This window comes from Apiospora kogelbergensis, assembly GCF_038363985.1.
Source record: "Apiospora kogelbergensis strain CBS 113332 chromosome Unknown utg000003l_segment0_segment0, whole genome shotgun sequence".
NCBI classification, from domain to species: Eukaryota; Fungi; Ascomycota; class Sordariomycetes; order Amphisphaeriales; family Apiosporaceae; genus Apiospora; species Apiospora kogelbergensis.
The window spans coordinates 5,305,739-5,329,085 of record NW_027117420.1 but is presented as its reverse complement, the minus strand read 5'-3'; the positions used below and the strand labels follow the sequence as shown (position 1 = coordinate 5,329,085).

General features: G+C 55.6%; 11 protein-coding genes across 11 annotated transcripts; 6 read left to right on the top strand and 5 right to left on the bottom strand.

The window, feature by feature from the left end:
• Positions 1-585: 585 nt before the first annotated feature.
• On the top strand, positions 586-1,014 carry PG998_006527 (uncharacterized protein; the record flags this gene model as incomplete). The annotated part of the gene is made up of 1 exon (XM_066873345.1): positions 586-1,014. One exon carries the CDS (start codon positions 586-588, stop codon positions 1,012-1,014), a length of 429 nt encoding a protein of 142 aa, XP_066733442.1.
• A 1,646-nt stretch (positions 1,015-2,660) lies between these two features.
• PG998_006526 (uncharacterized protein) lies at positions 2,661-3,949 on the top strand (the record flags this gene model as incomplete). The annotated part of the gene is made up of 2 exons (XM_066873344.1): positions 2,661-3,112; positions 3,175-3,949. 2 exons carry the CDS (start codon positions 2,661-2,663, stop codon positions 3,947-3,949), a joined length of 1,227 nt encoding a protein of 408 aa, XP_066733441.1.
• Positions 3,950-4,479: 530 nt separating this feature from the next.
• Positions 4,480-6,180, bottom strand: PG998_006525 (MFS general substrate transporter; the record flags this gene model as incomplete). The annotated part of the gene is made up of 2 exons (XM_066873343.1): positions 4,480-4,800; positions 4,873-6,180. 2 exons carry the CDS (start codon positions 6,178-6,180, stop codon positions 4,480-4,482), a joined length of 1,629 nt encoding a protein of 542 aa, XP_066733440.1.
• A 795-nt stretch (positions 6,181-6,975) lies between these two features.
• PG998_006524 (Myb family transcription factor) lies at positions 6,976-7,722 on the top strand (the record flags this gene model as incomplete). Its single annotated transcript, XM_066873342.1, has 1 exon — positions 6,976-7,722. The coding sequence occupies one exon, from the start codon at positions 6,976-6,978 to the stop codon at positions 7,720-7,722; it is 747 nt and encodes a 248-aa protein (XP_066733439.1).
• Positions 7,723-7,766: 44 nt separating this feature from the next.
• PG998_006523 (uncharacterized protein) lies at positions 7,767-8,048 on the top strand (the record flags this gene model as incomplete). Its single annotated transcript, XM_066873341.1, has 1 exon — positions 7,767-8,048. The coding sequence occupies one exon, from the start codon at positions 7,767-7,769 to the stop codon at positions 8,046-8,048; it is 282 nt and encodes a 93-aa protein (XP_066733438.1).
• Positions 8,049-8,355: 307 nt separating this feature from the next.
• On the bottom strand, positions 8,356-9,502 carry PG998_006522 (NRS/ER; the record flags this gene model as incomplete). Its single annotated transcript, XM_066873340.1, has 4 exons — positions 8,356-8,802; positions 9,051-9,186; positions 9,293-9,395; positions 9,463-9,502. The coding sequence occupies 4 exons, from the start codon at positions 9,500-9,502 to the stop codon at positions 8,356-8,358; spliced, it is 726 nt and encodes a 241-aa protein (XP_066733437.1).
• A 516-nt stretch (positions 9,503-10,018) lies between these two features.
• On the top strand, positions 10,019-11,234 carry PG998_006521 (uncharacterized protein; the record flags this gene model as incomplete). The annotated part of the gene is made up of 2 exons (XM_066873339.1): positions 10,019-10,170; positions 10,232-11,234. The coding sequence occupies 2 exons, from the start codon at positions 10,019-10,021 to the stop codon at positions 11,232-11,234; spliced, it is 1,155 nt and encodes a 384-aa protein (XP_066733436.1).
• A 163-nt stretch (positions 11,235-11,397) lies between these two features.
• Positions 11,398-12,703, bottom strand: PG998_006520 (fungal-specific transcription factor domain protein; the record flags this gene model as incomplete). Its single annotated transcript, XM_066873338.1, has 2 exons — positions 11,398-12,474; positions 12,539-12,703. 2 exons carry the CDS (start codon positions 12,701-12,703, stop codon positions 11,398-11,400), a joined length of 1,242 nt encoding a protein of 413 aa, XP_066733435.1.
• A 1,039-nt stretch (positions 12,704-13,742) lies between these two features.
• PG998_006519 (uncharacterized protein) lies at positions 13,743-19,541 on the top strand (the record flags this gene model as incomplete). Its single annotated transcript, XM_066873337.1, has 3 exons — positions 13,743-14,345; positions 14,414-18,065; positions 18,121-19,541. The coding sequence occupies 3 exons, from the start codon at positions 13,743-13,745 to the stop codon at positions 19,539-19,541; spliced, it is 5,676 nt and encodes a 1,891-aa protein (XP_066733434.1).
• A 153-nt stretch (positions 19,542-19,694) lies between these two features.
• Positions 19,695-21,125, bottom strand: PG998_006518 (uncharacterized protein; the record flags this gene model as incomplete). Its single annotated transcript, XM_066873336.1, has 1 exon — positions 19,695-21,125. The coding sequence occupies one exon, from the start codon at positions 21,123-21,125 to the stop codon at positions 19,695-19,697; it is 1,431 nt and encodes a 476-aa protein (XP_066733433.1).
• A 1,420-nt stretch (positions 21,126-22,545) lies between these two features.
• PG998_006517 (uncharacterized protein) lies at positions 22,546-23,304 on the bottom strand (the record flags this gene model as incomplete). Its single annotated transcript, XM_066873335.1, has 2 exons — positions 22,546-22,957; positions 23,048-23,304. 2 exons carry the CDS (start codon positions 23,302-23,304, stop codon positions 22,546-22,548), a joined length of 669 nt encoding a protein of 222 aa, XP_066733432.1.
• Positions 23,305-23,347: the final 43 nt, after the last annotated feature.

Genomic DNA, 23,347 nt, shown 5'->3' with positions numbered 1-23,347 from the left:
GATTGAAGAGCTAGTGGGGGAAAAGGAGTCTGCTGAAGGATCTTGAGATATGTGATTATGGCGGCATTCCTCAAGTATTAGTCTAGATCGACTTACGTATTCTTGAGACATAATGCAACTGTTTCACCTCTTGAAGTTATGGTCGCGATTCCCTGGTGCCGAACTAGTCCCCTATCCAAGTCAGGATCTTGCTCTGCGTCGTATTTGGACTAACTAGCCGAGCCAGTACCCATGAAGCAAGCCACCACCATCAATGACCTCTCGCATCAAATTGGATGAGCAGGCAGAATTGCACATGCAGGCAGACTCGCGGCAGACAGTTCTGCCTATCATTCTAGAGCCTCATGGCCAATCAATTGTCTATGTTATATTGCCTTGGAAGCACTGCAGCTTTAGGTGCAGGTCAATTGGGGCGCATTTCCTGCACAGCCTGATGGCTGCCTCAATCCTTGACCTACCGCATTAACCAAAATCCAATACCCCGCCTCCATGTCAGCTCTCGAGCAGCTTCTATCTTTTTCTTTCCATGTACGACTGCTAGGACTTTGAATCCGAGGGGAAACGGCCCCTTTGCTCATCGACAGCATGGCAGCTGAGATAGGCCTAGCTGCCTCAGTCGCCGGGCTCGTGTCCCTGGGCATTCAACTTACGGGCGGCATCGTTTCCTTTCTCGACGCACTGGAGAACCGCCAAAAGGAGCTTGAATCGGTCAGGCGACAGAATGAGGCACTCACCGCCGCTCTTACTATCATCAAAACGGCCAGTTTCCAGAACCAGCAGCACAACGATGCCATTACACAGAACACCCAATCCTGCGAGGCGGAGCTCCGGGCCGTCGAGTCGTTGCTGGCTGAGCTGGCGAACTGCGACACGAGTACCTGGCGCAAGAGACTGAAGAGTAAGAAGCAGAAGCTCAGCTACGTCTTTGACCGAAAGAAGGTGGAGCAGCTAGTCCAGCGGTTGCACCATGCCAATGAGGTCTTGCAGCTTGCTATGACTGGGCTGGGACTGTGAGTAACTGTTTTAACGCAGAGAAACAATCGCGTTAACCGCCCGTTCTAGAAACACGCTTGCTGCTATCGATACAAGGTCCCAGGACACCGCTTCTGAACTACTCCTCATACGATCAGAAGTAGCAGCGGTGATCACCCCCATCACTGACTTCAAGGATGATGTCAGCCGCTCACACGACTCGCTGCAAGCAACCCTTGAATTACAGTCCAGGGAGATTGAAAAGATGGCGAAGATTCTCGAGAGTCTTGAGATAACAAACACCAACACACGGAGACAACGCAAGGCACTCGTCCTCAGAGCAGCGAGTAAACGGCCGCACTCAAGGATCTCTGCGACACTGTTCAAACGGGGAGGCAAATCCTTGATCAGCTTCCATTCTCAAATTCCCCTGAGCAGCAAGTACGAGATCGTTTGTCTGGCAAAATCCAGAACACATATTCCGGCTCAGTTACTGGAACCATCTGTAACTGCCCTCGGCCTGGTCGGTTCAGGACGAACAAAGCGGATGGAATACAGTGGGGCCATCTGTATCTCTCTCGAAAGCAAGAAACCCAGGGCCATTGGCCAAGCTGTCCGCTGGCAAATACAGGCATAAAGCACAGTCGAACATCGACCAGCCTCAAGTTTACGGGGCTTGCTTCTATCATTAGTGCAGCGATTGAGATCACTATTTCCATGACATCTGGATCCGGCGGTTACAGTATCACCCGAAACGTCACCTATTATCCAACCGTTGATGCGGAAGCAGACCCTGCTTTCCGTATTTTGGACTTATTGGGTCAATTTTTTACATATAAGATAGCCCAGGAAGACAAGTCCGCATTCGTATTTGCTTGTTTGAGGAAGTTGGTCAGGCTTTTCGATGAGAAGAAAGCATGTCCTACTGCGGTCGACTACGGGAATAACAGCTTACTGCATATGACTGCCCGTGCTTCAGTGAGTAATCGAGAAATTTTATTCGTCTAGCTGTGACTAATTCTTTATGAGACTGAGTGTGCATGGCGCGACTATATTGATTTCCTAGGACAAAGTACGGTAAGCTCCTTAACGGGGCTTTTGCAGACACTGTTATTGTGTGGTGTACCAGCCTTCACCTATAACCAAAGAGGTCTGTCTATCACTTATTCCTTCCTCGCAGTCATTAATTATAGAGATTAGGCGCATCACCATTGGCTTTACTGCATACGTACGTTTCCGGACAGGGTCAAAATGCCGTGAATCTACTTGTTCAAGCAAATTCAGAGAGCCTACCAGCTGCCACGAATAATTCTAAAGCTCTCAAAGACATAGTCAATGATGAGAACCCCATTTTTTTGCATCATATAAACTGTATCAAATCAGTGGCTATGTACAATACGTCATATGACTTTGCAGAAGGTATGGTATTACAAAACCACAATTAACCAGCTTCGTTCGACCGTTCCTGCTAACCGTTGAAAGCTTTCGAATGCGGCCCTCTAAGTATGGCTGTGGTGCGCAATGATATACATGAAGTAGAGCGTCTCATACGTCGTCCCGACTCACTATCCGAAGTGGATATCCATGGTCATACCCCTATACATCTAGCAGCAAATAAGCCCCGAATACTAGCGCTTCTTGTAGAGGTTTCCGACATCTACTTATTGGAAAAACGCAACCACAGCAACATGTCAGCTCTCGAACAAGCTACGATCCTCAGCTCCGACCTGTGTCTTAATGGTAATCTCTCCACAAGATGCCAGGGTTGTGCTTGCACTCAATGCGTCAACATTCTCCTCGGAGCTGGTTGCCGCGCACGCATGCAAGGACGGGAAGGTGATAAATCATTACCGGCCTTGGATTGGATCCTTGGTAGGGCATCTGAGCTCGCGAGGCGTCGCTATGTTTATCATATGCGAGAACTAAGAGATCTTCGGCCGCAATCCGACTTGCTAGGCCGACGTCCGCCAAAATGGCAAAAGGAAGAGCAGGCCAACCACAAACCGAAAGAAGACTACGGCTGGGCCTTCGAGGAGATTGAAAATGGCGATGTCGCTGAACTGCTTTACCGCCATGGGTTTCGTCCAAATTCCTCTATCTTTCTCAAACGAATATTCATTGATTCTGAGTATATTTGGTGGTTGGTGGAACATAGCGCAGACTTATTCCTTCGATCACCAATTCAACCCCTGACTTCGACAGCGAGTCGGATATCGGCATCTATAGTGCGCACTATGCCTATTACATCTTCACATACTACGGTCGCAAATATAACTCCAGGATCGACGAATCAGAGGCCATCAACGAATTCAGTGCCGTTGTAATGCGCAGAAACCTCACAGATGGCTGTGTTTGCCACTGTTCAGTTGGAGGATGTAGCCCTTTCACATGGATGATGAAAAGGAATCATTCTATAGACAAGAACAACGATGTGAGGTGGTTTTACCGGATATGCAGCCTCGAGGTAGCAACACTGACGTACGAAGCGGCAATCAGATACATCACATTCAGGGCGCTGGGCCTTGCTCACACTTGCTGCAATGCACCAGATCCACTGGAGGCAGACGAAGAAAATTGGGACGAGCCTACATGGATGACAAAAGAAGACGTGCATATTATCAATGATGAGCAGGCCTCTCTCCTCGAGTTGCACGAGAATCTAGTTGCCGAATTTATCGAGGCAGCCACCCCATACCTGGCGAGCAACTCGGAAGGTGGCACACTGCTCCCACAGTTTCTAGAAGAGTACTGGGAAGTCCGAGTGCAGGAAGAGCTGGAATGTCTCAATGGCAATCAGTTGACCGATGCTGAAAGACAAGGCGCAGAAGAAGTTGGAGTCCGATGGTGCGAGGAAATGGAAGGAAATCCATATGGGGTTAGACAGTTAGAACACTGGCTTTTTGAGCTGGATTTGATTTGCCCCGAATACAGGGAGCCATGGCCAGAGGGGCTGCATCAGATAGAGGAGTTGCCATGAGATGAGCTACCCGGCGCAGCTTGACTTCCAACTCACCACAAGCATATCCCAGTCAGGACCAGCATGGGAACAACGATGGGCCTTGACCATTGGTCTTAGAAGAGAAGGGAAGGCAGGATCTAAATAGGTCTAGGTAGACCGGTGCAAGCAGGAGGTTGATGGGCATCGGCAGGATCGAGGATCACTGGTTCGATCGCGTCGGAGCGGCATAGGAGCTACACACACAGGGGTAGCGGAGACACGTAGCGCAAGGAAGAAGGCCAGATGCCCCAGGAGGCGGTCCAGTTTGCTTCAATCAATCTAGTTTCCTATGTTATCATGACAACCAGGGTAACCTCTTTTCCCTTTTGGCCTCTAAACAACAACTTCTTCTTCTTCTAGGCCCACACAAGACCGTAACAAGAGGCAAGGGTGTCGTTGATGTATTCACCCACATACTCTTGCCTGTTCCATTGCAGCCGTTCAGGGCCGTCTTTTTGACTCCCGTGAAAAGGCGGACAAGCTCGTTCAAATGCCTGCGATGGCTTTCCTCAATGTGGCGCAATCTTACTCATACCCCGAATCCTGGCGCCGTACTTATACAAGACGAACGGCACCGGGACCATGATCGTCGCCAGGGCAGCGGGAATCGTCAGTGCCTTATGCGGCCCAAGCTCCTCGTACATGGGGACCGACGCGGGGATGAGCGCGCCGGCGATGATGTAGCGCACGCTCGTCATGAAGGCCAAGGCGGAGGCGGTGTGCATCTGGTAGACGAAGACGGTGTAGAGGAAGGTCGTGGTGAAAATGGTGACTAGGCCGTACCCGAAGAAGACGGACCCGACGATGGGAACCCAGATGTTCACGGACGGCTAGAGCGAAATCAAGAGGGTGTTGTTAGATGGGTAATAACTATCATCGGGGATGGTAGCAGCACAACTTACGTAGCATGTCCAGGCCATCCACCAAAGCGATACCGGAAGGGAGATTGACCCACCCAGCATCCCATACCACAGGCATATTTCCGGAGTGAGCGTCCCTTCGGCCGCGGCCTTCTTCGACCAGCCGTAGATAAGCGGGATGAGCGGCAGCGCCAGCAGATCGCCCACCAGGAGCGCGGTCCAGAGGATAAACGTGAGGGATTGCGAGATGCCATAGGTCTGCTGGAAGATGAAGGGGTAGCCGTTGAGGAAGGTAAACAAGACGAAGTAGACAATGGTCAGGTAGAAGGTGAAGATCAGGATGATGGGCTCCGTGTAGACCATCAAAAAGGGCCGGTATATGTTGACCAGCAGTCTCCGGCCCAGGGTATGCGTCGTCGCATGATCTCCGATCTGGTACCGGTCGTCACCAGTCAGCTCACGGATGCGCTGGGCCCGCCACTCCAGCAGCACAGGCCGGTAGGTCTCGGGCTGCAGCAGGAACACGTATACCAGGATGGCGCCCGCGAAGATCAGGGCGATCCAATCGGCCCAGCGGAACCCCAGGAGCGGCAGGTAGGCGCCGACGATGGGCCCGATCAGGGGCCCCGCGTACGAGGTCATGGCGCCGACGGGGATGGCGTAGACCATCTGCAGCGGGCCCCAGACGTCGGCCATGGTGCCGCCGGCGGCCGTCAGGGGCGTGGAGCCGAAGAAGCCGGTGAGGAAGCGGAAGACGATGGCGCCGCCGTAGTTGGGCGCCAGCGCCTTGGCCATGACGAACAGCATGAAGACGACAAACGTAGTCATGTACACGACGTTGCGCCCAAACGTCTCGGACACGGTGCCGGCGAAGAGGGCGCCGACGCCGCTGCCGATCAGGTACATGCCCGTCGTCATGGAGCCGGCGATGGCGCCCACGCCGTAGTGCTCGTTGAACTCGAGCGAGACGGGCGCGTCGATGGACGAGACCAGGGTGATGGCCAGGGTCAGCAGGCACACGGCGAAGGTGACCTCCCACTTTCGGAACAGGGTCCAGTTCTGCGGGTTGAGCGGGTCCTCGTCCTTCCAGCCCACCGTGTACGTCACGGAGCCGTTGTCTTCGGCCGGCCGTGTCGCCGTGACGCCCGGCAGGAGAGGCTCGATCGACTTCTCGTTCTCCTTGTCTCTGGAAGAAGAGGTTCGGGAGCCATTTCCGGTAGCTTCTGCAGACGCTGGGTCGTTGGAACTGAGAGAAGCCGGGTTGGCGGCTGTGTTTGAACCGCCCTTGGTCTGGGCGAGATCATGCTCGACCGCGGCACGGATACGGCGGTACTGGCGGAAGGACTGCATTACGGCGACTGGAGTTGTCAATCGCTATTAGCGCGTACTGCGGTGGCAATAGGCAAAAGAGCTTTGTTCCTGCTCATCAAAACGACGGAATTAAGGACTTGTCATTTTTTATTTTCTGTTGCGAAGTTGTGGCCCCTGATACTATGTAGGAAGTCAATCAAGGGGTGTCGTTGAATCCGAGGACAAACACGAGTGAGCTTGTCAATTACAAATTGGCAAGGAGTAAAACGAAGGAGTTTGGTTTGGATTCTCACTTCTTACTACTTGTGGAGCGTCCGAAGCTGTTGCGTCGCTATACCGTCTGAGCTGACACCAGCGTCTTTGTGGTTCCTCCGGCGTCGTGAATTCCAGAGTGAATTCCAGAGTCAACTCCTCACCCCTGTCGCCTCATGGTGCCCCACCAGAGTCAACTCCTGGATCCCGGTCCTCTTGCGGCGGATCAACCATACCTAGATAAGGCAATCCAGTCTCCTGCATCGAGCACACCAGGGTCCAGGGTGCAGGCTAGGCAGGGTTGCCTGCCAAGCCGGGCTGGGTCGGCAGGCGGGAATGTCAGCAAGCGGGGGCTTAGGTGGTAAGGTGGTCACTCATTTGGGTCCCTTGTATCGACCCATGCCTATGCAGCCAGTAAGCAAGTTACTCCGAACGCCGCACCGGGTATTCCCTTCCTCTCTCTTTGCACAACACCCCACCACTTTTGCCATTCCGTCACCCGTCAACCCCCGCAGTCAACCGCCCCTTGGCTTTCACTGCTATCAGGAGTTAACTCTCAACCCGCAAACCTGTACGCCTATAATGGAGGAACAATCGGGCTCTTACTTCTCCACCCCAAATGAGACTGATCTAAACGAGACGGCACCCCTTCGGACTGCTAATGCTGGTGCCTGGTCGGGCGCCGAGGACGAGCGACTCAGGGCAGCCATAGCCAAGCATGGCACACGTTGGACCAGCGTGGCCGCCGACGTCGCTACCCGCAATGGCGAACAATGTGCGAAACGCTGGACCGATTATGTTAATCCCCTCCTGAACCATGGCCCCTGGTCTGCCGACGAGGACAAGACCCTGATGGACCTCGTCACCGTACACGGCCACAACTGGAAGCTCATGGCCGACACGCACCACAAGTCCAGGTCGCCTCTGTCCCTCAAGAACCGATACGCCCTGCTCGCCCGCCGCCAGAGACGCCATCACAACAAGAGGCTGCAAGCATCTTCCGATTCTAATACGCTATCCAGGGATTGTCCGCCGGCGATGCTGTCACTGACGAAGAGTTACCATATCCCGCAAACCGATTCGATCCACATCGACGTGCCCACCTCTCATGAGAGCTTGGCCCACACGGATCCCGTATACCATGTTAGCGACTACGCTTTGCCGCCGTCTTTACCACCTTCTAGAACCGCTCTCCTGTCTGGCTACGAGGACCAGCTGGTCGGACAAGACCGATTCAACGAGATGATGGAGCAACCGAGGCGAAGCGCCTTGCGGGAAACACACGCGCTCGAAGGGCGCTTCGCCGAGTCGTCCGGCCCCCGTCACTAGACCAGGACTACACCCCGGAGCACGATGAGCAGACGCGACAGTTCATGGACTGGCTGGAAGCCGACGCCGCGGCCGGTTCCTCGGGCGACCTGATACTCGGCGGCGAGGGTGGCAGAAGCGACCATCCGCAGATCTCGCTGGCGTCGGATGGGGACAGCAGCAGCAATAACAGCAGAGGCGCAGAACCGGGAGTCGAGTTTTCCGTAACTTGCACGAGGGCAAAGCTCAAGGCGATGGTGTGCCATGCTTTTGAAGGGGCCATGTTGGACGCGGCGGAGCTTTCAGACGAGTCGCAGATGACGGTGACGTTGCGGCTAAGGAGATAACGCTATGATATACATATACCAATTGATGTGAAACCATACAGTCGTTGATCATTTTGTGGCCAAGTCTACGTTGCTTTTCTTGCGCAACGTTGTTTCAAGAGGCGACGACTAAAAGTAGAATAATAAAGAAGACAAGAAAAAAGTAGTTACCTTCACCACAGTCACGACTCGCAAGGAATGATTGTTGACGAGTTAGAAAACAGACCTGAGATTGTACGACACTACCAATTTCTATAACATGTATAACGCTGCTCCTGTAAAGCTCTACAGCCAACCCCCCTCAATCCTCCTACCTTCCAAGACCCCATCACAGCCCCTTCTTCTTCATCTCGAGGAACATGTCATCGAGCGCCTCATGGCTGTTCTTGATCTCGTAGCCCAGCTCACGGCACTGGCGGACGAGCTTGCCGGCGTCGAGCGTGACGTTGGCGCGGGGCGCGCGGAGGACGCGGTTCATGTCGGCGACGGCGAAGTTCTCCCACGCCAGCCCGGGCCGGATGTGCTCCCGCGCCCGCTCCATGATGTCGTTGTTGGTGCAGGGCCCCGGGTTGACCAGGTTGAAGACGCCCGTGACGCCGTGCGCCGCCATGAGCACCGCGCCCGGCAGCAGGTTGCTGAGCACGCTGACCGACGACGGGATGTTGATCAGCCGCTCGTACTTCATCAGCCGCGTCACCAGGTTCTTCGGGTCCAGGTCCGCCGCCATCGGGCCGCGCAGGCGCAGGATCAGCACGTTGGGGTAGACGCGCATGACCTATATCGACATACCCAGTCGTCTAGAGTCAGCATTGTACATCATATGGAAAATAGGGTAGGAAAAATAAGGGTTGTCTACATTTTCGGCATAGAGCCGAGACCGCGAGTACATGGATCCCCCGTAGAAAGGAGGCTCCTCCTCAGTAAAGCCGGTCCCGTCAAGGGGTGATCGGCGTCTTGATCGTAGATGCACCCGGATCCGAAGTACGTCAGGTGGATCCCGAGCAAGTAGCAACAATCGGCAACGTTGAGGGCACCCAGGATGTTGGAGCGTGTAACCTCGATGCTATGGTCTTCACACCAATCCGCGTTCGGGGTGCCACGCAGGCCAGCACAGTTGAAAACATGTACAACCCCACGGTCATTAAGCTCGTTAAGCTCGCTGCAAATCTCAATAGTCATCGTGAGATTAGCAATTGCTTTTAGTCTTTGCCCTCTATTTTCATCTAATCCAATGAAGCGATGGAGTTTGTTTGGGGAAAGCTTACGTTAAAACTTGCTCGCGGTTCTCAGTTCTTGTCTTGGATACGATGACTGTCTTGCCTTGGGCCTCGAGGATCTCCCTGATCTGAGATGATATCCAACCATTGCCTGTTTGGTCAGAGGATTAGCGTTCGTTTTTCTCGCCCTGGCTATGCCCTAATTTTGATCTACGCACCGAAGATTAGGTAAACATCAGGTTTGATAACTGAAGGCATATTCGATCGGTGGTCTATTGGGAGTAGGATGTGATCGGTAATGGGACAAAAGTATGCAATATTGTTGAGATGCTCGATTAGAATAACCTGCTGGTCCAGTATCAGATCTTGCCTTCAAGCAAAAACAGTACGTAGCTCAGCCTATATACGGGACTTAGTCAATCCATACATAGTAAGGCCGGGAACAGAGTAGCACCGGACCGTATTATTACAGTAAACACGTAAATCAGCCTCGCACCTCTCGGAACCCTCGGATTTGCCGAGACTTTACATCCCCGAGCGGCCCACTTGCCGTTCTTGGAAGTTTGGAAGCCCGGAGGATGACATGGTAGAGAAAGTGCGTTAATGGTTCACTCCGATTCGAGATAGACCTCGAGGGTCTGTTCAGACCTTGCCTCTCTCTTGGTTTCATGACTATCAGTCTTGTTAATAAGGTCGACGTCTCTGCTTCACTTATGGATGAACCGGGACCTCTATAACTTTCAAGTTTAAGATTATTCGTCTCCTTCCAACACCATGCCGGGAATAGAAATGACACCACCTGAGTCCCCGACTGGGAAGATCCACTCGGTCGATGAGAGTGAAACCTTGAAGCTCATCGGGACCACTAGGTTTCCATGCGATCGCGGTATCACAAGCATTCTAGTTACAGGCGGTGCCGGCTTCATGTACGTGATTTCACTTTCCCGCTCTCCTCAAGTGCCATGACTAACAACACACGACGCAAAGTGGGAGCTGGGTCACGCGTCATCTGGCCGTGCAGTATCCCGAGTACAAGGTCGTGTGCTTTGACAAGCTCGACCGCGTGTCATCGCCCGCCAACATCAGCTGTTTGAAGCCCCTCCCCAACTTCGCCTTTGTGCAGGGGGACATCACGTCCAAGGAAGACGTCTCGCGCGCCCTCGCGGCCCACAAGGTGGACTGCGTCATGCACTTCGCCGCGTCGTCGCACGTGCAGAGCTCGTTCGACGACGCGGCCTCGTTCACGCTCAACAACGTCGTGGGCACGCAGACGCTGCTGGACTGCGTGCGGGCGGCGCGGCCGGCGGTGCGGCGGTTCGTGCACGTGAGCACCGACGAGGTCTACGGCGAGACGCACGGCGCCTTCCTCGACGAGGCGCACCAGTTCCGGCCCACGAACCCGTACTCGGCCTCCAAGGCGGCCGCCGAGATGTACGTGCACGCCTACGCCAAGGCCTTCGGCCTGCCCGCCATCGTCGTGCGCAGCAACAACGTCTACGGGCCCTGCCAGTACCCCGAGAAGATCATCCCGCGCTTCTTCTCCCTGCTCGCCGGCGGCAAGCCGCTGACCATCCAGGGCTCGGGCCTCCACTCCCGCCGCTACCTCTACGGCGCCGACGCCGCCGACGCCTTCGATACCATCCTGCACAAGGGGGTCGAGGGAGAGGCGTACAACGTCGGGTCCGACTTCGAGGTCACCAACATCGAGGTCGCCGTCCGCATGCTGCAGATGTTCGGCCACAGCCCCGAGAGGGACTTTCATCGTCAGCTTCTTTGGATAAAGGACCGCCCATTTAACGACTACGACTACCGGGTTGATGGTTCCAAGCTGCGCGATCTTGACTGGGAGCAACGAACGTCCTTTGACAAGGGACTGGAAGCTACTGTTGAATGGTACAGGAAAAATATGGACACCTGGTGGCCTCTACAGAAAAGCGTGGTTCCTGGTACCCTGGTAGTAGAAGAAACCTCGCTAGATTGTGTATCTTAGGCATTCGCATGGGCTTAGCCAGGGTGGGGATAGAAAACTACTCAAGACGGCAACATTACCACCATGGCTTTGACAGAGGAAAGAATATATAGAAGAATTTTTATCTAGTTGATCATAAATATCTTATAAATACACATTTTGAACCTCTATATCTTCTAATAAACTAGCATAGATATAACCTTCTACTGTAATCATCCCGTAGCGCGTCCTTCTTTGGTTGGAGTGACAATAGTGTGTTGTATGCTCTCTCTTTAGCCTCCATAATCAGTTTGTACGCCTCGTTCTGGCGATCGAGCTTTTCAAGTACGTTGCGCAGCAGAGCCAACAGGTCATGAACATGGAGCTCGACGAGGTGGTAAATAATGTTTTCACGCACCTCGGGCGCCTCGACGATGTACTGCCCTACCCAGATGGGACCACCAGATGTTCCAATCACGTCGCCGCCGCCGCCGCCGCTTTCCCTTTGCGATAGGAGCTTCGCAAGGTCCGAGCAGACGTTGCCCATCTGGTGCACCACCGCGGCCATCAGCATCGGCTTCTCCAGGTAGAGTTGGCATTCAGCACAATCTAGCATGGCGGTACATGCTTTTGTCGATGAGCGGAGGTATATCAGGAATCCGTCTACCCCTGTAGCCTGCGCAGAGGCCCTGTGAACTCCTATAGACTCTAGGTGGTCCAATATGGACCCCAGGCAGCACGATGTGGGCGCATGGGAGAAATTAATGGCTGCGGAGTGCTTGGTAGCTGAATTCAGATGTCCCAGCACTTCTGTCGAAACCACGCTGGATAAATCTGTCACACCCGAGCGTGCTGGTACATGGGACTCGCTTGACATCCCCGCATCTGGTGTGTCTGTAGACGTGGTGAAGTCATACATGTCAAGGTTGGCAAGAAAGGACATGGTTTCAATGTTGAAGGGATTTTGGCCATCAGAAGCAGCTGAGCTACTTGGTTCCGTTGCCGCAATCTCTGCCCTCTCGTCCCGGATGTTGTCATGGAAATTGTCATGGAAATTGTCATGGAAATTGTCCGAGCCAGATGCCGACGGGGTGGACATAGACGAGCCGTTGGGGTTTGCCGCCATCGTCTTCTCGCCCCTGTTAGTCAGGGAACTCGGGGACGACGCGCGCGACTGCTTGCGGGCTCTTGCCGCGCCATTCCCGCGCCTCGACCTCGCGTAGATGCAAGGCCTCCCGTCGCTCTTGCACCTCGAGCAGCAGTCCTCGCCGGAGCATTTGAGCTATTATGAATACGTTAGCGCCAACTTCGTTTTATTAGGGGGCTGTGTTTATTGAATCAGCTACCTTGCGTTGTCGACACGAATTGCAAGCAATCAACGTGTGCTCGCGAACATTGGGTCTCGGCGATGGAGGTTTATCTTTCTTGGCGTCCTCTACTACCGCCACGTCGGGCACACGGAACGAGGCGAACATTGGAGCTGGAAGCGTGCTTTGCGGAGTAGGTTCCATTGCGTCCTATAATTCCCGGAGCGGAGGCTTGGGCGTATTAATGGCGCTTGAACTATATCGCTTTACCCGTCCCCGTGTTGGGTGGGTGGTTCGTTGATCGAAGATAGTCCGGATACCCGTACGGATACGACCCTACGCATAATTAAGCAAGCAACGAAAAGGACCTATCCTCGGAACATCCACAATAACCCTGGTCTGACTAATACCAATAAGGTTTTCGATGCAGAACAATAGGTACCTTGGCGGTTGACGTCTTACGTTTCTTGCTTCATCTCCTTATCTATTAGCTAACGTCTGGCACGATATGCGCTCAAATCCTTTACTACAGCCCAGAAATCAGGGATAGGTAAGCGCTAGAATGTAATACAAGATACAGTACGGCAGTGGCTACGCTCTCGTTTATCTTGGAGTGTATGCGCAACCCGTAAGCCAGGTTGCCAGCCGTATCCATGGAAGCAATGAGATGTGAGATTCTGATAGGCAAATGGTAAAGTGCGCCCCCATGAGGGTAACATTCTATATGCAAGTAAGCGAGTAAGCGAGTAGGATGAACTCAGTACTACACAGTCCTTCTAGTCTCTCCGGGTGTATCCCGGGTTCTCCCGAGCGGAAAGGACGGGATTACAAATGTCCGTCAGCTTGATACGGCGTTCTGGTCAGACATTATTTGCCCAATCGGTCGAAGGCCGCGCAGTGCCTCGTCATATTACCAACGGTAGCCATCGGACTTGAGTCAAACTGCTTCCGCTATTACGCAAGGAATTCCGATTGGTAGATACATAGGCTCCTCGGACGGGCCGTTCCCTAATTGCCGCCGACTTTTTCGGGCTCCGTGGATCGTGTTCAAGGGGCGCGGCGGCCTCGAACAAAGGCCGATTCTCTGAACAGCTGCACGCGTCTTAACCCCATGGCATACCTACTTATCTAGGCCATCAGTCACTCGTAGGGAGTTTGGACTATGTTGATCTCGCAAAGGCCACTATTCATACAGCCTCCACCTCCCTTTACTAGTCTGAAGGTCACAGAGCAACTTTGAGCCATGGACTACTCCTTTGCCGTGTTTGGCCCGCAGGGCACAGCCCCGTCTACAGCCTATCTTCTTTCAATCCGGGAATACATAGCGAGTCACCCCGTTCTGCGATGTGTCATTGACCAGATATCGACACTGAACGATGTCTTGGAATTGATAGCCGGCAAAAACCAAGGCATCGCTGCGCTCGAGCAAGCCCCTGAGTTCATCGGATACTTCACTCAATGGCTTATCGATGGCAAGCCTGAACCCATCGTGTCGACGGCTTCCAGTATCACGGTCTTGCCACGACTGGTCCTTATCCATGTTACGCAGTATTTCCAGTTCCTCGAAAGCCAGGGAATCACACACACCGACTTTCTTGCCCGTACCAGGGCTACTGGCGGCGGTATGCAAGGCTATTGTGGTGGCATGCCCTCGGCAGTCGCCCTTGCCAGTGCGGCTGACGACAAGGCCCTGGCTGAGAACATTATGGCCGTATTGCGTTTGTCGGTAGCCATAGGCCTCTATACCGAACTTGGAGACGATACACGTATTCCAGGGCTGGCCATCATGGTGGTTCGGGTTGAGAAGCACGAGCAGGCCCAGGCGCTCGTCGACCAATTCCCCGGTGTAGGTTCTTTCATATCAACGTCATTCATAAAGACTCTGTGCCTAACCAGAGGCTGACTCGAGAACAGACATATATATCCGCATTTACGGACCCTCGAAACATCAGTGTCGTGGGTCCCTCAGCACAGCTAGAAGCGTTGAAAGCGTCTGCTCTTGAGCAAGGCTTCTTTGTGCAACCGCTCGAGATTCGTGGAAAGGTCCACAACCCGGAGAATATGGATCTTGCTCGCGAGCTTTCTGCTTTGTGCAGAGACTCGGATTTATTCAATCTCCCAAATGGTGATCAACTACATTGTCCTGTGCGGTCAAATCGCGACGGTGATCTGATACCATCGGAGCGGTCGCTATCGGACGACGTGCTCTACACGATCCTGGCATCTCAAAGTCAATGGTATCAGGTTCTTGTCGGGGTAGCAGAAGACCTGAAGAAAACGGGTGTGGAGACGCATAACATCATTTCACTTGGGATGGGCGACTTTATCCCTCTGCTGCCTTTCAATAAACAGGGTCTTCGTATGAAGAAGATTGAGTTCTCAGGATTTGATTCAAGCCAAGGGGTGTCTTCTCGGACAGATCTCGCTCCACCAGGAGTTGCATACCCGGAGGACGCCATCGCCATCGTCGGTGCCTCATGCCGCCTCCCTGGCGCCAACAACCTAGAAGAACTATGGGAGCTGATCGCCTCAGGGCGCGATACCCACCAAGAGCTTCAGGGAGAGCGATTTGACATCTACAGCGGTTACCGGTCGCTCCAGAGCGCCAAGTTCGCCCAGGGCCGCAAGTGGTATGGCAACTTCATTGACGGCGTGGACCGGTTCGACAGGGAATTCTTCGGCACCAACCCCCGCGAGACGGCCAACATGGACCCCCAGCAGCGCCTGCTTCTTGAATTGGCCTACGAAGCTATGGAATGCTACGGATATACCAAATCACACGTGCGGGAGCGAGGCGACAATGTCGGCTGCTTTATCGGCGCCAGCTTCACCGAGTACCTCGAGAACGCATACGGGCACGCGCCGACGGCGTACACGGCGCCCGGCACGATCCGGGCATTTCTGTGCGGTCGCATCAGTTACTACTTTGGGTGGACAGGGCCGTCCGAAGTGATTGACACGGCATGCTCGGCTTCCTTGGTGTCGGTCAACAGGGCCATCAAGGCTATTCGCGGCGGCGAATGCCCCGTGGCACTCGCCGGAGGCGTCAACATCATCTCGGGCATCCACAACTACCTCGATCTGGGCCGTGCTGGATTCCTGAGCGCCACGGGCCAATGCAAGCCTTGGGACATAGACGCCGACGGCTACTGTCGTTCCGACGGCGTGGGGCTCGTCGTCCTGAAGTCGTTGCGGCAGGCCCAGGCGGATGGAGACAACATCATGGGGGTCATCGCGGGTGCGGCAACGAACCAGGGTGGTTTGTCCAGCAGCATCACCAACCCCGATCCCGTCCGACAAGCAGAACTGTACCGAAGTGTTCTAAGACAGGCGGGCTTGAAGCCTGACCAAGTCACGTACGTAGAGGCTCATGGGACTGGTACTCAAGCTGGCGATAAGCTTGAAACGTCCAGTTTGCGGACAGTCTTTGGAAACCCAGAAAGACCGGCTGAGTTGCACATAGGCTCGTTGAAAGGGAACATTGGACATTGCGAGACGGCTGCAGGAATCGCGGGGCTCCTCAAGGTGATCGCCATGCTGAGGCATGGGGCCATACCTCCCCAAGCAAGCCACAAGGTCTGGAACCCCAAGATCCCCGCACTAGGGCCCGACCGGATGGCCCTTGCTACGAAGCTGACCCCGTGGGCCTCTGACTTTCGAGCTGCACTGGTGAACTCGTTCGGAGCTGCCGGTTCGAACGCCACAGTGGTTTGTTGCGAGGCGCCGAAGCGGCCGGTCCGGGGCGCTGATGCCACCTCAAGTGACGAGCCGGCTATGCGCCAGCCAATCATCTTGAGTGCCCACTCGGCGTCAAGCTTGGATGTTGCCCGTCACTCGCTGGCCCGATACTTGACAAAGACTCTGGGCACCGACCAGGAACCCCGCCTCGACCAGATATCCTACACGCTGAGCGAGAAACGCCGCCGTCTCAAGCACTCTTTGGTCCTCGAGGCCAACACCACCAAAGAGCTCATCGAGAAACTGCAAGCCCAAACAGGCTCTTGCTCGGTTGCCGAGTCGCCCGATGCTGGGGTCTCAGCCAAGCCAGTGGTCCTTGTCTTTGGCGGTCAGAGCAAACAGGTCCTTGGCCTGGACAAAGATTTGTACTATGGATTCGCCGGCTTCCGGGAGGCTATAGATATGTGCGACGAGTTCTTGACACAGAACGGCTACCCTCCGATTGTACCGGCCATTTTCCAGACTGAAGGTAAACTTGACGATATCGTGACGCTCCAGACTGGCCATGTCGCCATTCAGTATGCCGCAGCCACCATGTGGATCCGAGCCGGACTGGAAGTCTCGGCAATACTTGGACATAGCCTCGGGGAGCTGACTGCACTGGCGGTCAGTGGCAGGTTGTCTATCCACGATTGCCTCAAACTAGTCGCAGAGCGAGCGACCCTTATGCAACAACGCTGGGGTGAGGACAAGGGCAGCATGGTTGCCGTCTTCACGAACCAGGATACCATCGACGGCATGATGGCGCAGGTCAAGTCTGCCGGCAAGATCGAGATCGCCTGCTACAACTCGGAGACCAGCCAGGTTGTCTCCGGTAACAGCGCGGCTATAGAGTATCTGATACGGGTTCTCGAAGAGAGCAAAATCAAATATGTGCGAGTCGACACTAGCCATGCCTTCCACTCGCACCTGGTGGAGCCAATCCTACATGACCTGGATCAAGTATCTGCGTCGCTAGCTTGGAACGAGGCGTCCATCCCCATGGAGCTTTGCGGCGCGGCGCCGTCAGGCAATGCTGTACCTACACCCTACAGCCCCAGCAGACACGCCCGAGAGCCAGTGTACTTCGCGGCCGCGGTCCAACGTCTCGAACAGAGACTGGGCGCGGGCTGTGTGTGGCTCGAGGCCGGCGCCAACACGCCCATCATGAACATGACCAAGCGGGCCACCCTGCGACCTCAATCGCACAGCTTCCTCGCCAGCAGCACCAAGGACGCGCCCGGACGCGCCGCCAATCTGATCTGCCGCACCGTCAGTAGCCTATGGAGCAACGGCGTGCCCGTGACTCACTGGCCGTTCCTAGGAGAAGGAAGCTGGGCTGGTATCACGCCCGTCTGGCTTCCGCCGTACAGCTTCGACCGCACGACCGCTTGGCTCGACAACATCGACAGGGCCACGGAGCTGCAGCGCCAGCTAAACGATAAGCCTGCCGATGCCCGCGAGGGAGCCGGTGGTGGCACCACTGGCACACGTCAGCTTGCAAACAAGATGGTCATGCCCTGTCCAGAAACAGCGGAAGACAGGGCGACAGGAACCCGAAGGTTCAGGGTCGGAGTGGAGGGAAAGCGCTTCCAGACCATCGTCGCGGGGCACGCCGTTCGCAACCGTCCCTTGTGTCCCGCATCCGTCTACCTGGAGTGTGCCGCCATGGCTGTGCAACACGTAGTCGGGGAGGCAGAGCTGGCGAAGTTCGGTCTCGAATTCCAAGATTTCGACATCCAAGCGCCACTGGGGCTCGCCGCCGACCAGCAAGTCGAAGTCGTGGTGCACGAAACGACGCCGACGAGCCACGGTTACGGCCGTGGCCTCGAGTTCGCCTTTGTCGTATGTAGCTATCCGGAGGGGAGCGTCCGCCGCAATCACACACGCCAAGGGGCGGTTAGTCATGTCCGCGGGGGCCGCTGTGTCGAAGCTGGATGTCATGGCGCGGCTGGCGGAGAGGAGCATGGAGACGATCAAGGGCAGCCGCGACGCAGAGACGGAGCGCATGATGTCCGGCCGCGTGTACCAGCTCTTTTCCCGGGTCGTCGACTACGGCAAGGTCCTGCAGGGCATCTCGCAGATGACGGTCCGGGGCACCGAGGCCTTCGCCGATGTCGCGCTGTCGGCGTCGGGGGCCCACCGTCCTGGGGCGGATGAAAGCAGTGTTCTACATGTGTGCGACGCCGTGGCGCTCGACGGCTTCATCCAGGTTGTCGGTCTGTCGATGAACACTAATGAAGGCGTCCCCCGGAGCGATGTCATGATTTGCAACGGCATCGACAGCTCCATTATCTCGCAGGGCTTTGACTTTCAACAGCACGACTCTTATCGCATATACACATCTTTCAAGATGAATGGCCCGAACCAGGCTCTAGGCGATGTTTTTGCGTGGTCTGCCGATGGTCAAGTTGTTGCCGCCTTCATCAACTGCCGCTTCGTCAAGCTCAATATCACCCGATTGGAGAGGTTGTTGAACTCGACCAACGGAACGCCAAGCAAGGAAAGGCCCAGCACGTCTCCGGCTTATGGTCCCGCTGTACCAAGTCTGCAGCCAAAGGCGCCTGTTGTGACCATCTCCAGTAGCAGCAGTAGCACCAATAGCACCAATGGTGGGAGCCAGGATAGCGAACAAGATGGCCTCACTGCGGCGACAACGCCAGCGGCCACGTCGGGAGCTATGACACCGCCATTAGGTATGAATGAAAAGGAGGTCTTGCAGCTTCTAGAGACATACACCGGCGCCTCGATTGCAATGCTGGCTCACGATGCCATCGTATCGGAGCTGGGTCTCGACTCCCTGGCTTCGACGGAACTGGCTTCGGAACTGCTGCCCGTCGACGGCCGCCAGATCACAAGCGAAGAGCTGCTCGCAATGAACGTGGGACAGCTGGTAGAGAGGCTATGTGGGCCAGCGGCCTCTGGTATGCCCCGTAAAGGGGTTCCCGAGCCCGCAGTATCCATCGAGCCCGACAAGAAGAAGAGTGACAGGCAGGAAGCCATCAAGCCTGCTGCACACTTAGCGCCACAGACTGTTACTCCGGAAGTAAAGAACGCAACAAAAAGTGCGGATGCCTCAGGTCCGGCCGGCAACAAAGTGACTGAGCTCCTGGTGGAAACAACTGGTATCAACCCCTCGCGTATCACCCGACAAGCAACCTTGAACCAGATAGGCGTTGACTCCCTCGCCTTGACGGATATCTTGTCAACCCTTGCCGAAGCCTGTCTGGGGGAGTTAAAGGGCGGTGAGATCACGATAGAATCTAAGGTCGCCGACCTTTTGCAGGCAATTGGCGTAAGACCAGAGGATGAGGGCCTGTTCTAAGTAACGTGCGCCACAAGCGAGTTGAACACATCAGCAAATTATAGAAACGAAGGTAGAGGAATGCATATACACATGGTCTAATAGTCTATTAAAGTCTAGCGAGATATCGATTAAGTTACTTGTCTCAGATTATGTTAAAAACAGTCCCTGATTTTACAACGAAGCCAACAACATAGGCCAAAGGTACGACTCCGAGAATTCCCAAATGGAGTTGGACGCCTGCGTAGTCCAAGCCGCCCCGGTGAAGAAGGTGTTGTGTTTCCCTTGCAGCGCAAACGCCTTCTCGTAGAAGCGGTCGCGGATGGCCTGGTTGGGCACCATCAAGTTGAAGGGCGCATGGGACGAGAACATGCGCCACGACGGCTTCGCGCCGCCCGTCGCGATCCCGTTGGCCGTCTTGTAGCGGTCGAGGTTGGCCAGGATGTCGGCCTGCGCCGCCTCGGCCGACACCGCCTCCGGGCTGGCGTAGTAGACCTGCGTCACGTTGAGGGCCGGGACGGGCGCGAAGATGTACGGCCCCGGCAGCTCGGGCAGGCGCAGCGGCTGGCCCGGCCCCGTGTTCTTCAGCTGCGTGACGCCCGCCGGGAGCCCCGCGTCCGCTAGCACGCCCGTGTAGTAGCCGCTGGCGTGCCACTGGCCGAAGAGCGCCGCCTCGTCCGCCGTCAGGTCCCAGCCCTTCAGGTTGTCCAGCACCGGCGGCGCCGCGAAGAGCACCTTCTTGGCCTCGATCGTCCGGGTGCCGCCGGGGGTCGTGACGGTGAGGCGGACGGGGCAGTCGGCGGCGCCGCGGCCGCGGTCGACCTTGGCCACGCGGCTTTGCAGGAGCACGTCGGCCCCGAACTCGGCCAGGGCCTTCTGGTAGAGTTCCTGCGTGTTGTGGCTCGCCGTGGTCAGGAGCGGCTGGGCGACCTGCAGCGGGTTGAAGTTCTTGAAGACGTACAGGGTGCTGACGTTGAGGTAGGGCGTGACGCCCTGGCTGACGAGGAAGGAGACGGGCGCCAGGGCTTCCAGCTTGTACTTGGCCAGGAACTCGCCGAAGGGCAGGAGCAGGTCCTCGGCCACGGGGTACGTCATGTTGAACCCCGTGTCCATGTCCGGGTACTTGGCGCGCTGGGCGGCGTAGCCCATGAGGGCGGCGCCGAAGGCGGCCTGGTCCAGAGGCGGGGCGTCGGCGTCGACCTTTCCGGTCTTGAAGTCGACGGCGACGGTCCCGTCGACGGCGCCGCTGATGCTGGGGTTCTGGATCAGGGCGACGCCGAGGCGCGCAAAGTAGTCCCGCACGACGGTCGTGTTCTCGAAGACCTGGACGCCGACGTTGAGGGCGGCGCCGGTGTCGGGGTCGTAGTAGGTCTCGGCGTGGCCGCCCAGCTGGTCCTTGGGCTCGACGACGACAAACGTCTTGCCGGCGTCCTTGAGCTTCACGGCCATGTAGGTGCCCGACGAGCCGCCGCCGATGATGGCCACATCGCGCCGGATGACGTCTTGGTCTCCGGTGGCGCGGTGGGAGAGGGGGAACGTGCGTGCGGCCACGGAGCGGAACAGTAAGCCGTGGACGACTCCCGTCAGGATGCTGTGGTATATCATGATTCCGCGAAGGGGTTTCCGAGGCGGAAAGAGAATGACTGTGGTTTGGGGGATGCGAGTGTAGAGAGCAAGCAGTAATGGGAGAAGAGGCGACTCAGGGCTGTTTATATAGAGTCTAGGACATGCGGCGTGACAGCTTAAGGTTGCATCCGTTGGTCTCGCCCTGTCTTGGTTTGCTCAGGGTCGCATGCGATGGGACATACTGACAAGGCCGATCTAGGGATTCTTGCAAGGATGCGAATCCTCCGTGCGGCGTCACTGAAGCCATGCCTAGTCGGGTCGGTTGCTCGCGTCAGCTGCAGTGGTTTTGGCACTCTTGCCAAGCTTCATCCCAGCAGCTTGGATAAAGTTAGCTTTCTAGCTGGCAAGGGTGGCTTCCCGGTATTGTGGTCGCATTATCTCGTAATGACAAGAAGATTCGATAATATCGATCTTACGAAGTCTATCTGGTCTGGCAGTGGATACTACTAGTTCCTTGTAAGCTGGGCCTTTTCCATTGCTGGCTATAGAACCCCGATGACTCCACTGACCACGTTTTTGCGGCTGGATCTGGGGATTTATAGCGCTCCTCTAGTCCGCTTTGATATCGGATTGCTTTTTTTAAACGCAATCGTTCATTCTAGCCTTCTAGAAAGTGGGCGGGGTTGCTCCGAGTACTATTCCTGTCGCCGACGCATAACAATATCCCTCATGCAGTCTGCTCCCACGCAGTTGGGTTGGTTAGTTGGTCATGCGCACCGATGCGTTCGAGTGGCATTCGCCCAACCGATATGTAGCCAAGACACCAATTGCTGACCACCACCACTTCTGTCCTCGACAAACACGTGTGCCGGCCCCGAACTGCTCGCCTCGGCAACCGGCAACTCCCGGCGCGTATGTCTCAGACATTTCCTCACGTTGGTCAGAACGAAACATTGTTCGGTCATGACAGTAGGGTTTTAAACAGTGGACAGCTCTAAAGGGAGTCATGTGCTCACTACGCACTCTATGGCGACTACATTCCTCCCCTTTAAGCGGGATTGTCTAACCAGGGGCATCTACTTCGAGACAAGCTGACTGCAGCTGACATTTCAGACATTTTCAGAATGTCTTGGTACTTAGTCGCAAGACGCCTTTTGACGCCAAAAGGCATGATTGCAATGGTCAAGGGCAATAGGAACGAATATACAAGCGATAAAACTCTGATGTTAAGTTTAAGTGGGATAAAAGGTGTGATACGAAGTGAACTATGTACAGCAATCCTGTTTCAATTTCAAAATTCCCAGCCTAGAAAAATGACCTCAGATCATTCTCATCCTGTGAGCGTAGGCCCATAGAGCAGCTCCTGCCAAATCTCTGCACCTCGTGGAGTCGAATAAACATCATTTGTCCCGCCTCTCTGCCGTGCGTGGCCGGGGCAAAGCTGCATCAGAAGTCGCGCTTATGATCCCCGGAGGGTGTACTTGGACGAGCCCCCGGCGTTGCCCCAGCCCTCGGTTGACAGGGTCTGGTAGTTGAGGTTGCCGAGGTTGAGGCCCTTGGCCTTCCAGGCGTCGAAGTGGTTGCCGACGGTGATGCTGCCGCCGCCGGGCCGGGCCTGCTGGCGCACCGAGATGTACTGGTCGAAGGTGGACGTGCCCTGGATCGAGGGCTGGTTCACCTGCGTGTGCTTCCAGATGGTGTACGTCGACCCGTCGCTGGTGAAGGTGCCCAGCTGCTGGCCCTGCGCCGCGCCCTGCCCGTTGCTGTACTCCTGGATGTAGTACTCGACCAGCGGGTTGGTCGACCAGCCGTACACCGAGACGAGCACGGTGCCCGAGCTGGCGGTGGTGGAGCCGGAGAAGGTGATGTTCCTGGAGAGGAGGGGACGAGTGAGCCAGAGTAAGGTAAGGGAAAGCAACGCCATGGGAAACAGGACGTGAACTAGCAGTCGTCCAACTTACCTGCGTGAGCCAGTGGACCACCCTTTGCCGACGACAAAGTCCTGGGCGCCCGAGAACTGCACAGAGTACCCGTTGCCACTCGGAGAGAAGTTGACGTTGCCGCTGGTCTTGTAGTTCTGGGTGTAGTCCTGGCGGCGGGCGAGGTTGCCGCTGGCGCCGCCCAGCTCGAAGTCGGGAGCATCAGGGTCGGCGACGGGGGCAGCGAAGACACCGGCGACTGCCGAGAGGGCAAAGGCAAGATGGGTAAGGGTAACCATGTTGGCGACAAAGTAGACTGATGATATCAGGGATAAAGAACGA